Source organism: Mobula birostris, chromosome 30 (assembly GCF_030028105.1).
Source record: "Mobula birostris isolate sMobBir1 chromosome 30, sMobBir1.hap1, whole genome shotgun sequence".
NCBI lineage: Eukaryota > Metazoa > Chordata > Chondrichthyes > Myliobatiformes > Myliobatidae > Mobula > Mobula birostris.
The window spans coordinates 19,564,283-19,582,017 of NC_092399.1; the positions used below are offsets into that span (position 1 = coordinate 19,564,283).

The following is a 17,735-nucleotide window of genomic DNA, read 5'->3' on the forward strand; positions in this document are numbered from 1 at the left end:
TAATTTGTATCCCACATACTAGCAACTGTACACTTTCTGTCAGGTCTCACTTTTCTTTAGGCTGATTTTGTAAGTGTTTGTAATTCTTTAATGTAATTGATAACCACCTTTAGCTTCTGAAATAGAGACTTCCCTTTTGACCCTTTGAGATACTCTTGAAACTTTTACAGCGTTACCTTAATGCTCTGAGCTCGTATCTTAATGTAAAGTTCTGATATTAACTAATACAAAACAAAATCTTGATAGTTATATTTCTTTGAGATAGTTGGAAATTCTTAGGTGAGTGGGAAAGGGAACTAAGAAGCTGGGAGGTGATGGGTAGAAAAGGTATAGGGCTGAAGCAGGAGGAATCTGAGAAGAGAGTGGACCATGGGAGAAAAGGAAAGAGGAGGGGTACCAGATGGAGGGGATAGGGAGATTAGGAGAAGGGGTAAGAGGGGTGCCAGAACGGCACTGGATAAAGGTACCAATGACAGAGGCAGGAAGAGTGATGAGGTTCTGCACAGTTTGAGAAGATTTACTATGTCACAAAAACAATCAAATTTCTACAGCTGTACTATAGAGAGAATTCTAGCTGGCAGCATCACCGTCTGGTATTGGGGGAGTGGGGAGGATTCTACTGCACAGGATCGAGGTAAGCTGCAGAGGGTTGAAACTTGGTTAGCTCCATTGTGAGCACTAGCCTCCATGGTATCCAGGACACCTTCAAGGAATGATGTCCCAGAAAGGCAGTATCTATCATTGAGGACCCCTATCACCCATGTCATGCATTGTTCTCATTGCTACCATCACAAAGGAGGTAAAGAAGCATGCAGGTACACACTCAATGATTCAGGAACAGTTTCTTCCTCTCTGCCACCTGATTTCTGAGTAGACATTAATCCCATGAACGCTACCTCACTACTGTTTATTTCTATTTTTGCACTACTTATTTAATTTGACTGTTTAATATATTGTGTGTGTGTGTGTGTGTATATATATATATATATATATATATATATATATATATATGCGCTGCAATCTAGTTTTTTTCTCTATGTATTGCATTGTACTGTTTCCACAAAATCAACAAATTGCAGTGATATTAATTCTGATTCTGAGTGAGTGCAAGGAGTTAGATGCTAAGTTAAAGGGCAGGACCTTCAGGTTTGTGATCTCAGGATTGCTAACCGTGCCATGTGTTAGTGAGGCCAGTGATGGGAAGATTAACATGCGGCTAAGGAGTTGGTGTAGGCGGGAGGCAGTCAGATTTTTGGATCATTGGGCTTGCTTCTAGAGAAGGTGGGACGTGTACAGAAGAGACATTTTGCACTTGATCTGGAGGGGGATCAATATCCTTGTGGGAAGGTTTGCTAATGCTGCACAGTGGGGTTTAAACTAGAGTGCAGGGGGATAGGAAGCAGAGTGCCAGAACAGATTGTTGGAGGTCTTCACAAATATCTGTCTCCACAACCTGTTCACTAAGACAGGAATAAAAAGGTTGAGTATAGTGTGACTAATGTCCTGACCTACATATATTGTAGGAAAGGCAGATGAGTTTAGGGCGTGGATCATCACCTGGAATTGTGATATTGTAGCCATTAGTGAAATTTGAATGCAGGAGGGGCAGGGCTGACAGCTCAATATTCTGGGGTTCTATTGTTTTAGACGTGACAGGACAGACTAAAGGGGAAGGGTGGTGTTACTAGTCAGGGAAAACATCATGGCAGTGCTTAGGACTTGTCTAGTGAGGATTTATTAGTGGAATTGAGGAATGATAAAGGTATGAGTATGACCATGTTAATGTGGCTATATTATAGACCACCCAACAGTCTACAGGATTTAGAGCAACAAATTTGTGGAGAGATTGCTGACTGTTGCAAACCACATAAGGTGGTGATAGCAGGTGATTTTTAACTTTCCACATATTGACTGCCATACTATAAAAGGACTAGATGGGATTGAATTTGTCACGTGTATTCAGGAAAGCTTCCTTACTCAGTATGTACATAAAAGGCCCAACAACAGACTTCATCTGTGAAGGAATAAGATAGGGCAGGTGACAGCAATTTGTGCAGCGGAATACTTTGCATCTAGAGATCATAATGCCATTAGCTTCAAAGTAAATATGGAAAGAGATAGCTCTGGTCCACAGATTGAGATTCCAAATTGGAGAAAGGCCAGTTTTGAAGGTATCAGAAGGATCTGGCAGGTGTGGATTGGGACACTTTTTTTTCTGGCAAAGGTGTACTTGGTAAGTGGGAGGCCTTCAGAAGTGAAATTTTTAGAGAGAGTGCAAAGCTTGTATGCGCCTGTCAAAATAAAAGGTAAAAGATAACGGGTTTAGGAAACTTTGGTTTTCAAGAGATATTGAGGTCCTTTTTTTTTAAAAGGAGGTACATAGCAAGTATAGGCTGGTGGGAACAAATGAGGTACTTGAAGAGCATAAGAAATGCAAAAGAACACGAGAGAAATCAGGGGGGCTAAAAAAAGGATGGAGGAGATTCTGAGGGCCTCTACAGGTATGTTAAGAGCAAAAGAATAACAAGGGACAAAATTGGTCCTCAGGTGAGGGCAGCATCAATGGCAGTGGAAGGGAAACCCCATTCTTTGAGGAAGGAGGACATGTTAGATGCTACCTGACCTGAGTTTATCCAGCTTTTTTTTTTTATTGTGTGTATCATTCCCTGTATAATCATTTTGGTTATCATAATCCAAGAATCAGTTCTCAATTGTGGATCTTGTCCATTTTGTTCTTCTGAAGTGGAGATTTCACTTTTGAACCATTGAGGTACTCTGCAAATGTTTATAGATGGATCATTACCTAAATGCTATAAGCGTGAATCTTGATGTGAAGGTCTGATATTACTAATACAAAAAAAAAATCTTGGCCTGAAAAGTCAACTGTTTGTTCATTTCCATGGATGCTGCCTGGCCTGCTGAGTACCTCCAGCATTTTGTGCATGTTGCTCTTGACGGTTGTGTTTCTTTGAAATAGTTGGCATTGCTACCTTATAATTTTTATCATCTGGGTGTGATCCTGAAGTCCGTTTGTGTCTGTATGGACTTTGTATGTTCTGTCCAGATTTTCCTGAATGCTGTCATTTCATTCCACATTGTAAAGATGGTTGGTAAGTAAATTGCAGTGAGTGCTTCTAGGTGGCAGGGTGAGGGTGGGAATGTATTACAGGACAATAAGTGGTAGAAAGAAATCTGGGAGCTGTATAAGCCAGCAAGGCCAAATGAAGACTATTTGGCCCAGGTTGATGCTGATACAAAACGTAAAGGATTTCTAGCATTCCAATGGTTTTTTTATGTACTGCTATCAGTCTGTAGACATATTGAACAAGAGTAAGTTACCTACATTTTGTTACTGGTGAGCCCAATTATACAATTTTCTATATTTAGTGTCTGATTCAATTTCTAGAACTCTTCATGTAAGAGAGAAAAATTAGATCCCTTGGTTCAAATGTGGAATATTGTCTGAGAGAGTATATCATAGTTATAAAAAGGCAATACTTTCATGATTTGGAATTGGCGTATTTTAACATTTGCTTGGTTTGAATCAAAATGAGAAATACTCAAAAAAAAAAAACCTCAGCCAGTCAAGCGGCATCAACTAAAAGAGGAACGAGTTAACATTTTGTGTCAGTGACGCTTCAGAATGTATTAATAGTTGATTAGATGAATATGTTCTAGATTTAACTAGACCCCTTGGGGCACCCTTTGTGAGAAGGGTGGTGCAGTCTGATGTGACCAGAATGAACATTAAATTTTCCTGACTGCTATTGGTATCGCTTTGCTTTGAAAACTGAAGTAGGAAACCTCAGTTTATTAAAGAAGAATGACGCGTAGCAAGGCAAATATAGCTGCTCCTCATTTGAAGGACACTTTTGATGCCATCATTTCTGGTTTATCTGCCACCCTTGTGCCTCTCGTTGTCATTCTGGAGACGTGTAGCCCTTTCATCCCCTGTCTCTTCATCTCTTCTGTTTATTCTTTCTCTCTGATCCTGGAGACGTGTATGCCTCTCCTCCTCTGTCTCTTCTTCTCTCATTTTTTTTTGTCCTGACTCTTTGATCCTGGAGTTGTGTGGCCCTGGCCTCATCCGATTCTTGTTCTCTCCCTCTCCTTGCCACTTCCCGACGACGTTTGGCGTCATCTCTTGACCATAATGTCACCCTTCCCTTTCCACGCGGCATAATTATGCTGACCATTTTTTGTTACCCTAATGCTGGATAGAAGATACGAAGCAGTAACACCAAAGGATGCTGATTATTCTTGATGATGTGGTTGGCGCTCTCCTAAATGGACGTGATATAGTCACTGCTGTCCTTTGACTGCAGCAAAGGGTTTTATGGGTGTCTCAAAGTACGTCATTACAATAAGATTTAATTATCTCTTATTGATGGGTAGCAGTTAGATCTGTCCCAATCCTGCACATGCTGATGGTGATTAGCAGAATGTGGTCCCCTCGAAATAGATCTGCCCTGCCCTTTTGCTCCGATAGGTGTCGCTGCTGAGGCTGGCCGTGCGCATGTGTTGGGCTGTGGTGTCCCGATTTCCACGATGGCCGATCAGGTCTCGGGTGAAAGGCAGCCTGTTGATTTTTGGGGAATGAGCAATTTTATACGAATATATAACCCTGAATTTTGCCTGCATTCTGTAAGTTAGTGCATTTTAATTTGATTTGGCCAGAAAAAGTGCGGCTCCAATGCACCGTTTGCGCTAATTGGAGGTCACAGACACACAGAGCATAAGAGTTTTAGTATTTTACTAGACAACAGGGTGACCTGTTGGGGCACCCTTTGAGAAAAAGGTAGTGCAGTCTGATGTGACCAGAATGAACATTAAATTTTCCTGGATGCTATTGGTATTGCTTTGCTTTGGAAACTGAAGTAGAAAACCTCAAGCAACACACATCAAAGTTGCTGGTGAACGCAGCAGGCCAGGCAGCATCTGTAGGAAGAGGTACAGTCGACGTTTCAGGCCGAGACCCTTCGTCAGGACTAACTGAAGGAAGAGTGAGTAAGGGATTTGAAAGTTGGAGGGGGAGGGGGAGATCCAAAATGATAGGAGAAGACAGGAGGGGGAGGGATAGAGCCAAGAGCTGGACAGGTGATAGGCAAAAGGGGATACGAGAGGATCATGGGACAGGAGGTCCGGGAAGAAAGACGGGGGGGGGGGACCCAGAGGATGGGCAAGAGGTATATTCAGAGGGAAAAAAAGGAGAGTGAGAGAAAGAATGTGTGCATAAAAATAAGTAACAGATGGGGTACGAGGGGGAGGTGGGGCCTTAGCGGAAGTTAGAGAAGTCGATGTTCATGCCATCAAGTTGGAGGCTACCCAGACGGAATATAAGGTGTTGTTCCTCCAACCTGAGTGTGGCTTCATCTTTACAGTAGAGGAGGCCGTGGATAGACATGTCAGAATGGGAATGGGATGTGGAATTAAAATGTGTGGCCACTGGGAGATCCTGCTTTCTCTGGCGGACAGAGCGTAGATGTTCAGCAAAGCGGTCTCCCAGTCTGCGTTGGGTCTCGCCAATATATAAAAGGCCACATCGGGAGCACCGGACGCAGTATATCACCCCAGTCGACTCACAGGTGAAGTGTTGCCTCACCTGGAAGGACTGTTTGGGGCCCTGAATGGTGGTAAGGGAGGAAGTGTAAGGGCATGTGTAGCACTTGTTCTGCTTACACGGATAAGTGCCAGGAGGGAGATCAGTGGGGAGGGATGGGAGGGACGAATGGACAAGGGAGTTGCGTAGGGAGCGATCCTTTGCTGAACATCTACGCTCTGTCCGCCAGAGAAAGCAGGATCTCCCAGTGGCCACACATTTTAATTTCACATCCCATTCCTATTCTGACATGTCTATCCACGGCCTCCTCTACTGTAAAGATGAAGCCACACTCAGGTTGGAGGAACAACACCTTATATTCCGTCTGGGTAGCCTCCAACCTGATGGCATGAACATTGACTTCTCTAACTTCCGCTAAGGCCCCACCTCCCCCCTCGTACCCCATCTGTTACTTATTTTTATGCACACATTCTTTCTCTCACTCTCCTTTTTTTCCCTCTGAATATACCTCTTGCCCATCCTCTGGGTCCCCCCCCCCCCCCCGTCTTTCTTCCCGGACCTCCTGTCCCATGATCCTCTCGTATCCCCTTTTGCCTATCACCTGTCCAGCTCTTGGCTCTATCCCTCCCCCTCCTGTCTTCTCCTATCATTTTGGATCTCCCCCTCCCCCTCCAACTTTCAAATCCCTTACTCACTCTTCCCTCAGTTAGTCCTGCCGAAGGGTCTCAGCCTGAAACGTCGACTGCACCTCTTCCTGCAGATGCTGCCTGGCCTGCTGCATTCACCAGCAACTTTGATGTGTGTTGCTTGAATTTCCAGCATCTGCAGAATTCCTGTTGTTTGCGAGTAGAAAACCTCAGTTTATTAAAGAAGAAAGACACGTGGCAAAGCAAATATAGCTCCTTCTCCTTTAACGAAGGATACTTTTGATGGCATCATTTCTGGCTTATCTGCCATCCAGGACATCTCAAATGTCCTCTTTCTTTAAGGATCATGGTTTCCCTTCTGCCGTCATCAATGATGCCCTCACCCCATCGCCCTGTCACTACAACAGGGACAGAGTTCCCCTTGTCCTCAACTACCACCCCACCAGCCTCCGGATCCAGCACATTATCCTCTGCAACTTCTGTACCTTCAACAGGACCCCACCACTAAGCACGTCTTTCCCACTCCACCCCTCTCCATTTTCTGCAGGGATCGTTCCCTCCGTGACTCCCTGGTCCACACGTCCCTCCCCACGGACCTCCCACCCGGCACTTTTCCCTGTAAGTGCAAGTGCTACACCTGTCCCTGCACCTCCTCTCTTGCCACCATTCAGGGTCCCAAACAGTTCTTCTAGGTGAGGCAACACTTCACTTGTCTGTTGGGGTCATCTGTTGCATCCAGTGCTCCTTGTGCGGCCTCCTCTACATCGGTGAAACCTGATGCAGATTGGGGGACCACTTTGTCGAGCACCTCCGTTCCGTCCACAACAGACAGGATCTCCCGGTTGCCACCCACTTCAACTCAGCTTTACATTCCCATTCAGATATGTCCATGCATGGCCTCCTCTACTGCCATGATGAGGCTAAACTCAGGTTGGAGGAGCAATACCTCATATACCGTCTAGGTAGTCTCCAGCCCCCGGGCATGAACATTGAATTCTCCAACTTCTGGTAATTCCCTCCCCCTCCCTTCCCCATCCCTGTTTCACTCTGCCCCCTCCCCCAGGTGCCTGTCACCTCTCTCATGGTTCCGCCTCCTTCTACTACCCATTGTGCTTTCTACTATTCCTCCTTCACCTTTCCTGCCTATCCCCTCCCTGCTTCCCCTCCCCCACCCCTTTATCTTTCCCGTTACTGGTTTTTCACCTGGCACCAGCCTTCTCCTTCCCACCCTCCCCCCACCTCCTTTATAGGGCCTCTGTCTCCTCCCTCTTCAGTTCTGACGAAGGGTTCCAGCCTGAAACGTTGACTGATCATTTCCACGGATGCTGCCCGACCTGCTGAGTTCCTCCAGCATGTTGTGAGTGTTGCTCTGCCACCTTTGTGCCTCTCGTTGTCATTCTGGAGACGTGCAGCCCTTTCATCCCCTGTCACTTCAGCTCTCCTGATGTTTGTTGTTTGTCTCTGATCCTGGAGACGTGCATGCCTCTCCTCCTCTGTCTCTTCTTCTCTCAATCAATTTTTTTTGCCCTGACTCTTTGATCCTGGAGTTGTGCGGCCCTGGCCTCATTCGATTCTTGTTCTGTCTCTCTCCTTGCCATTTCCCGACAACGTTTGGCGTCATCCCTTGACCAAAATGACCTCCTTCCCTTTCCACGCGGCGTAATTAGGCTAACCATTTTTTTAAATCCTAATGCTGGATAGAAGATACGAAGCAATAACACCAAAGGATGCTGATTATTCTTGATGATGTGGTTGGCGCTCTCCTATATGGATGTGATATGGTCACCGCTGTCCTTTGACTGTAGCAAAGGGTTTTATGGGTGTCTCGAAGTACGTCATTACAATAAGATTTAATTATCTCTTATTGATGGGTGGCAGTTAGATCTGTCCCAATCCTGCACATGCTGATTTAGCAGAATGTGACCCTTCAAAATCCCTCCCCCTCCCCTCCTCTATCCCAGTTTCACTCTGCCCCCTCCCCCAGCTGCCTATCCCCTCCCTCATGGTTCAGCTTCCTCCTACTACCCATTGTGCTTTCCCCTATTCTTCATCTTTCCTGCCTATCCCCTCCCTGCTTTTCCACGGATGCTGCCTGACCTGCTGAGTTCCTCCAGTGTGTTGTGAGTGTTGCTTTGACCCCAGCATCTGCAGATTATTTTGTGCCCTCGAAATAGAGCTGCCCTGCTCTTTTGCTCTGATAAGTGTCGTTGCTGAGGCTGGCAGTGCGCATGCGTCGAGCTGTGGCATCCCGATTTCCATGATGGCCGATTGGGTCTCTGGTGAAAGGCAACCTGTTGATTTTTGGGGAATGAGCAATTTTATATGAATATATAACCCTGAACTTTGCCTGCATTCTGTAAGTTAGCGCATTTTAATTCGATGTAGCCAAAAAAATTGCCGCTGTAAAGCAGTGTTTGTGCTGATTGGAGGTCACAAACAGACAGAGTATGAGATTTTTAGTAGTATATAGATAGATCACAAACAAGAGAAAATCTGCAGATGCTGAAATCCAATCAACACACTCAGCAGGCCAGGCAGCATCATTGGAAAAGAGTGCAGTCGACTTTTTGGGCTGAGACCCTTCAGCAGGACTGGAAAACCCCCACTATCTGCTTATCGCAGGGATCGCGCTCACGTATGCAACTTTGGTTCATTTGTCCCTCCCCACTGATCTTCCTTCTGGCACTTACCTTTGCAAGCTATTCTTCCTCCCTCAATACCATTCAGGGCCCCAAGCAGTTCTTCCAAGTGAGGCGACACTTCACCTGTGAGTCTGCTGGGGTCATATACTGTGTCCGGTGCTCCCGGTGTGGCCTCCTGTATACCTCTGAGACCCAATGTAGATTGGGAGCCTACTTCGCCAAGCACCTGTGCTCCGTCCGCCAGAAGAAGCGGTATCTCTGAGTGGCCACCCACTTTTAATTCCACTTCCCATTCAGATATGTCAAATCATGGCCTCCTCCACTGTCGCACTCACTCAGGTTGAACAACATTTTGTATTCCGTCTAGGTAGCCTCCAACATGATAGCGTGAACATCGATTTCTTGAACTTCTGGTAATGTACCCCCCCACCATTCCCCATCCCCTTTTCCCTTCCTTGCCTACCAATCACCTCCCTCTGATGCTCCTCTCCCTTCTATGCTTCTGTCCTCTCCTGTGAGACTCCCCATTCTCCAGCTTTGTATCTCTTTCACCTATCAACTTCCCAGCTCTTTACTTCACCCCTCCTCCTCCCGCTTTCACCTATCACCTTGTGTTTCTCTCTCCCCCCCCCCCCCCCCACATTTTTTAAATCTACTCACGTTTTTTTCTCCAGTCCTGTTGAAGTGTTTCGGTCCGAAACATTGATTGTACTCTTTACTGTAGATGCTGGCTGGCCTACTGACTTCCTCCAGCATTTTGTGTTTTATGCCGTATATCAATGATTTAGAATTTTAACTGATGGAATAGGTGCCTTTGTTGCCAAGTTTGCAGATGATACGAAGGTTGTTGGAGGGGCAGGTAATGTTGAGGAAACAGGCTACAGAAGGATTTAGCCAGATTAGGAGAATGGGCAAGAGAGTGACAAATGAAATAGTGTTGGAAATGCATGGTCATACACTTTGATAGTAGAAATAAATGTGCAGACTATTTTCTAAATGGGGAGAAAATCCAAAATCTGAGATGCAGAGGGACTTGGGAGTCCATGTGCAGAACACCCTAAAGATTAACTTGCTGGTAGGGTCAGTGGTGAAATGCAACATTAACATTCAAGAGGTCTAGAATAAAAGAGCAGGGATGTCATGATGGGGTTTTATAAGGCACTGTTGAAACATCACCTTGAGTATTGTGAACAATTTTAGGCTCCTCATCTAAGAAAAGCTATGCTGGCATTGGAGAGGGTTCAGAGGAGGATCGCAAGGATGATTCCGGGAATGATAAGGTTATTGTATGAGGAATGTTTGATAGCTTTATCTGTACTCGTTGGAATTTAGAAGGGTGAGGGAGAATCTCAATGAAAGTTTTGGAATGTTTAAAGGCCTAGACAGAGTAGATGTGGAAAGGATGTTTCTCATGGTGGGAGTGTCTAGGGCACAGCCTCAGGAGAGAGAGTTGTCCCATTTAAAACAGATGCAGAGAAATTTCTTTAGCCAGAGGGTGGTGAATTTGTGTAATTTGTTACCACAGGCAGCTGTGGAGGCCAGATTGTTGGATGTATTTAAGGCAGGGATTGATTGGTTCTTGATTCGACACGGCATCAAAGATTATGGGGAGAAGGCAGAGGAATGGGGTTGAAGAGGGGGAGAAAAGGAGCAGTCATGATTGAATGGCAGGCAGACTCGATGGGCCAAATGGCCTAATTCTGCTCCTGTGTTTTAATGATCATAGTGTTCATATAGCCAGACTGTTTCATTCCTCAGTGCTGACATCCCTCACCTTGATAAATTTAAATATGTAATAATGTTTGCCACTTATCACTGTTTTGGCTCAGTTCTTATTTGTATTGACTGTTCTGCTGGTCATGTCCTCTAGACTCATCATTTACAGCATATTACACAGGCAAAAAAGACTTGGGTCTCCTCTCAGTTAAAACGTTGACTCTTTATTCCTTTCCATAGATGCTGTCTGATCTTCTGAGTTCCTCCAGTATTTTGTATGTGTTAATATGTTTGCACCTGCTCACCTGATCAGAGATATTCCCTTTATTCTGCGTGTTCCAGCCCCATCTTCCACTAAAAGCTAACTTTTTGAACTTCTTCCAGTTCTGAAGTGTGAACATTTTCTCTTTCTATAATAGGTGTCTGACTTCCTCGGAGGATATTATTAAATTGTCATTTCACATCCGGATCACTTATGAGCTGTAAAAGAACGTAGTGAGGGTATAAAAATGAGGATTGAGCAGGCTGATTTGAGATATTCTGAGCACCACCTCTGTCATTATTTCAACATGTAATAATTTGCTGTGAATTATGAAAGAACTATAGCCTGCTTTATATATTTTCTTAGTTTTGCACAACCTGATTCAATTCATAAACGTATTGCAGTGAATAGAAATACTTAGGTCTATTGTTTTTGTATCTTGCATTACCCATTTTAGCAACTAGTGGGCAGCTTGGTTTCCATGATCCATTTGCACAGACCAGAAACAAGAACTTGACATGTCTTCCTTTGTTAATTTTGAAGTTTAAAAATAAAATATCTGAACTATTTGCCTTTTACTTTTATTTCTATGGATCCAGTAGATTGTCTTATTTATTTTCACCTTGTGCAATATTGTTGGAAATGCTATCCACGTTTGAAGAAACTTTTTGACTTGATAAGCTTGCAACCAAAAATCATAGAAGAATATCTGACCAAAACATGTGAGTTAAAGAAGCTATCTCGCAATGACATCTATTACATATTGGGTTAATGTAAGAGTAATAATGAGATAGTTTATCTTTGGACATATGGACCCTGTGCACTACTTTAAACTGTATCAACACATGTTTGGCACATATAGTGGATAAATTAACCAATTGAAGATTTTTTCCCCATTTTTCAGTCAGTATAACAATCTTAAGTTCTCTTTCCCAATCAGCTTTAATTTTATTGGAAACATCAGGGGATAAATTCATAATTATATATAATTGCTACCACACTTTTCTGAGAAAGATTTAAATCTAAAATTTTTTCCAAAGTGTCCATTGGGTATGGGTGTGGAAAATTAGGAGAAACAGTAATTAAGAAGTTTCTAATCTGTAAATATCTAAAAAAGTGAGATCTAAGTAAGTTATATTTATTAGAAAGTTGATCAAAAGACATGAAACAATTATCCAATTATCACGAAACAATTATCATGAAAATGTATTATACCTTTGGTTTTCCAATCAAAGTAAGCTTTATCCATAGTGGAAGGTTGAAAAAGGAAATTAGATTAAATAGGACTTGCTGAAATAAATTGATTAAACCCAAAAAATCTTTGAAATTGAAACCATATACGTAAAGTATGCTTAACTATTGGATTATTGATTTGTTTATACAATTTAGAAAAATATGTGAGAGATGTCATTGCAAGATAGCTTCTTTAACTCATGTTTTGGTCATGTCCTTGTTGGAAAAATATTGGAAAGATATTTTTGTCATTATTTCAACGGTTTTGAATATAGACTCATTACCTCACCCAATTACTGCTATCTTTGGATTACCAATGATAGATTCAAGTTATTTAACCTCTTCAGCACGTAGGATGATTGCATTTCTTACTGTAATGGCTAGAAGATCTATTTTGCTGAATTGGAAAGAGATTAACCCTCCTACTGTATTCCATTGGTTTTCACAAACTATGGTGTGTTTGAATTTGGAAAAAATTAGAAGTGTGGTTTATGACCCTTCCAATAAATTTGAAAAAACTTGGAGGCCATTTATTCAGCATTTCCATTTGATGTAAGTTGACCATTTCCAAACTTGTTTTATCTCTCTGTACTGTTGGTTGAGAGGAGCGGAGTCGTTGACACTAAGGTTTTCTTCTTTCCCATTTTTAAGTTGTTAGTACTGCCCAAGTCTTTAGTTTAGTTGACTTATTCTGTTTAGTTTTTTTTTTGGGATAGGGTTTTTTTTTCTTTTTCATATTTTTTTTAGTTTTTTTTGCTTTGTATTATTCATTTCTATTCTACACGATTGGGAGTTTTGTCAATTTACACTATTTGGTCTTACAATTATTTTAACTGTAACAATGTATCTCCTATTATTTGTATTATGTTATGTTTTCATTCTATGAAATTAATAAAAAGATTGAAAAAGAAAAGAATATTTGAATATGTGGCAGGAAACAATTTCAAAAGTATAGTTGCAAGAAAAAGTTTGTGAACCCTTTGCAATTGCCTGTTTTTCTACACTAATTACACATAAAATCTGGTCTGATTTTCATGTACTTTTCATGTCTTTATTGAACACATCGTTTAATCATTCACAGTCCAGGCTGGAAGAAGTATGTGAACCCTTGTATTTAATAATTGGTAGAATCTCCTTTAGCAGCAGTATGCTCTAGCAAAAGTTTCTTGTAGCTGCTGATCAGACTTGTACAATGGGTGAGGAGTAATTTTAGACCATTCCTCCATACAAAACTGTTTCAGTTCTTCAATATTTCTGGGATGCCTTTCATGAACAGCACTCTTCAGGTCATGCCATAGCATCTCAATTGGGTTAAGGTCTGGACTCTGACGTGGCCACTCCAAAGTATGAATTTTCTTCTTTTTAAACCATTCTGTGGTTGATTTACTCTTGTGTTTTGGATCATCATCTTGTTGCATTATCCAACTTCTATTAAGCTTCAGGTGACAGGCCGTTACCCTGATATTCTCCTCTAAAATGTCTTAATACAATTTTCAATTCATTGTTCCCTCAACGATTGAAAGCTGTCCAGGCCCTGAGGCAGTAAAGCAACCCCAAACCATGATATTCCTTCCTCCATGCTTCACAGTTGGGGTGAGGTTTTGGTGTTGCTGTGCAGTGCCCATTTCCCTCTAAACATAGTGGTGTGCATTTTGGCCAAAGAGTTCGACTTTGGTCTCATCTGTCCACAGAATGTTGTCCCAAAAGTGTTATGGAACTAGATGCTTTTTTTAAAAACAAATTTGAGATGTGCAGCATTTTACTTTTGGAGAACAGTGGTTTCCTGTGGTATCCTTCCATGAACACCATTCTTGTTTAGTGTTTTTTTTCTTATAGTGGACACATGAATGGGGACTTCAGCAAGTTGGAGATATTTCTGAAGATCTTTTGCCCTTGGATTCTTTTTCACCTGCTTCAGCACTGCACATTGTGCTGAATGTGTAATCTTTGCAGGATGCTCATTCCTTGGGAGAGTAGCAACAGTGCTGAATTTCCTCCATTCGTACACAGTTTCTCTTACTATGGACTGATGAACGCTCGGGTCTTTAGCAATGCTCATGTAGTCTTTTCCAGTTTCATGCATCTGTACAATACTTCTAAGGTTTTCTGATAGAATTTAGAATTTATTTTATTTCTTACATCCACCTCACAATAAGGGAATAAAAATCTTTGTTGCGTCTGTGTTGCAATACACAAGCAATAAAGAGGGGAAATGTGGGAGGATATTGCCCAGACACAAGATTCTATACATAATTGTTCCGTATACTTGTATGTACAGTCAGATATGCAATTGGATCAATGTGTATTGATAAATCCAATGGCCTGGTGAAAGAAGTTTTCCTGGAGCCTGTTGGTCATGGACTTCATGCTGCGGTACCATTTCCCAGAGGGAAACAGCTGGAACAGTGGTGGCTGGAGTCCCTGATGATCTCCCAGTCCCTTTTTATGCACCTGCTGCTGTAAGTGTCCTGAATAGAGAAAGTCCGTCCCTGTGATTGAGGGTAGTACAGTTCCTGTACCATGTGGTGACACAACTAGTCAGGATGCTCTCGATGGTGCCCCTATAGAAAGTTCTGAGGATTTGGGGACTCGCACCGAACTCCTTCAGCCACCTGAGCTGAAAGAGGCAATAGTTGTTTTGATTGTGGCGTGGTGCACATACACAGATCTTTCTTGAGAAGAGCAGGCTCTATCAGTAACTGACTTTCTGTGTCTTTTTTTTATAGAGCAGGGCACCTCTACAACTCACACCTTCAATCTCCACTCATTGATTGGAACACCCCACTCCAAATAGCTTTTGTAGAAGGCATTACCCCAAAGGTTCACATTTTTTTTTGAACCTAGACTGCGATTGTTTAAATAGTGTACTCAGTATTGATGAGAAGTACTGTGAAGATTCAAGTCAGGAGACATCTGGAGAGAGAAATAGCTAACTTTTCAAGTTGATAACTTTATCACAATAATAAAAATTAGAAAATAGCCATGTTTTAAGTTGTAGAGATGTGGAAGGATGAAGATGGGAAAAGTACATTGAAGAATTTTTAATTGAAAAAGAATTAGTTAACGAGTGTGTCGAATAAAGTGAGTTTTGTGGTCATTTAACTTACTGGAGACAAGTTGTGGAACAGTGCTGTTTTATTGAATGATGACCTACTTTTTTCTCCCTCCCCATTTTGACTTATGTAGGATGAAGAGTTTCTTAGTAATTCAGCTTGTCGTTCTCCTGGCACTTGGGAAGAAGATGGAGATGCTAGTAAGTGCTTCAGTTTTGAATGTTTAGCTTATTAATAAACAATATTTTATTAATCTTCTGAAAGACTAGATTTATTAATACTTTGCTGTACACAAAGTAGCTTTTACAGTTCAAAATATTTTCTTTACATATTAGTTTAATACCTGTTAAATATTTAGAAAAAGTTAATTTTTGTTTCTAATCAACTTGTGTGGAAATTGATTTCCGATGTAAGATTTTATTAAGTACTGATGAATCTTCTGAAGTGATACTAAGAGTGAAATTATGCAGAGTTAGAAAGAGAAGAGTGATGTGAATAATGAAGAGAATTGGAAACAAGTTTGTGAAAATTGTACTCCATGAAGTTGGTGTTTTCTGACCACCTTTTAGGTGAGGTTTATTGTATAGTAAATGCTGAAAACGTGGAGATTAATTATGTTACTCAGTTGTATCAGTGCTTAAGATTGGACGGCTAAACAGCGGGGAAATAAAGCTGGATTTTATGGTGTGCATTGTTCAGATACTTGATTCTGGTCAATTACGATCCGTCGGGGTTAGTACATTTTGGCCCAATTAAGCAACAGCCCCAGTTAGCTGGTCTCATGGAAATCGTTAAAAAGTATACGAAAGACACACTGAGTAACAAATTATGTGTTTAAATGAAATTCAGAGCAAATTGGAACATTACCAGCACTACTGCAGTACTATAAAACTGCATTAGTTTCTAATTATTATTAGTGGAGGAATTCATTCAAGTCGAGTTCTTTTCAAACCAACAATATCAGATCATGGATAATGGACTGCCTTCATACGACTCTTTCGATGATTGCATCCTCTAAAGCTTCATTTTCTTTTTTTTAAATTTTATTGTTATTTGGATAAGGAATTCACAAATATCATGTACTTTTTTCACACATATAACCTTTTCCATTTTTTATATGTATAAAACTACAATTATTTATACATTCTTAAGTACACATTGAGATGATATAAAAGGAAAATAAACATTTAAATAGATAATTATGTACTGTGGTAAATCTAACCTATTAGGCTAAGTAATGAAATTAGTTGTTAAGAAAAATGGTGGTAATAGTTTCCACACAACCCTTCTGGACCATTTCCACTGGTCCAAAATTTTGTATACAAGCCTATATTACCAACCATTGTAATAGTACCTATATTACATCCTAATTTGTTCATGCTTGCTCCTGCCCGCAGACATAATTATCCAATCCCTATGTACTTATTTACTTAATTTTTTCATTTTTTATCCCTTTCCCAAATCTTTCCCTTTACTTGTGTTAATTCTCTATTTTCCAAAAAAAGAACCAAACATTTAAACTAGGGGTGCTTACGTTAGCAATATTACTGTGTTGATGAGAAGAGCAATCATTAGGAGAGTCTCATTAGGAGAGTCATCTAAAGTCTGCTCGCATTGGGGTTATATATTCAATCCCTTTATTCCAGATTTGATAAAATTTTTCTTTTTGAGTTCTCAGGGAGTAAGTCAACTTTTCCATTTTAAGTATTTCCAAGATAATTTCGTACCAATCTTCTAATGTAGGTGGTATTGGATTTAGCCATTTTCTAGTGATTGATTTCTTACTTGCCGCTAAGAGGGCCTGCAGCAACTTTATATCTTCCTTCTGTTCAAGGAACAATACATGCCCCAAATAGAGCGTCTCAAAGTTCAGAGGTATCTGGGACCTAAGTACCTTAACTAATGTTCTATGAATACCTTCCCAAAATAGACTTAATTTAGGGCAATCCCAGAAAATATGAAAATGATTTGCCTCCTTGGAGCCGCATCTTCTCCAACACATCACATTTGTATCTTTATATTTTTCCTGATATGGGGTCTTGAAGTATCTTATAATGTTTTTCCAACAATGTTCTCTCCAAGTCAAAGAATTAGTCGAGGACCATTGAAAGCTGCAGATTTTCCCCCAAGCCTCCTCTGAAAGTACCAACCCCGCTTCTTTCTCCCACTTCTCTTTAATATACAGTGTATTTACATTTTTAGCATGGGAGAGTGCATTATATAGGTGAGAAACTGATTTACTAGGTATTGAACTGCAAACCGAATTCAGAATCTTGAAAAATTCTAATTCTACTGTTGATAGTTCTGTATATCTACAACTCTGGTTAACATAGTTTCGTATTTGAAGGTACCTAAAAAAAGTCATTATGTTCTAGGCCATGTTTGTCCTGCAGGATTTGGAAACCTTGTAATACTCTTTTATCTATAAATGAGAGGTAGGTTGTAAGACCTTTCTTTATCCATAGCTCAAATCTTTTATCTCCTCTGTTGGGAAGGAATTCGGTATCATATGCACACCATCTAAAGAGTTTTAACATGTTGTTAATTCCACATAAATTAACCACCTTCTGCCATACTTTTAATGTAAGATTTATCCAAGCATTATTAAATCTTTCCAACTGG

At 41.2% G+C, this 17,735-nt stretch overlaps 1 protein-coding gene across 6 annotated transcripts in view; it reads left to right on the forward strand.

Moving 5' to 3' along the window:
- Positions 1–17,735, forward strand: part of LOC140190616 (zinc finger MYM-type protein 4-like) — a 226,463-nt gene that overhangs the window by 58,375 nt on the left and 150,353 nt on the right. For all 6 annotated transcript variants that reach the window (XM_072247324.1, XM_072247325.1, XM_072247326.1 and 3 more), the window contains one exon: positions 15,247–15,313. In XM_072247324.1, the coding sequence (XP_072103425.1) occupies positions 15,247–15,313 (67 nt within the window). The remainder of the gene's footprint in view (positions 1–15,246; positions 15,314–17,735) is intronic.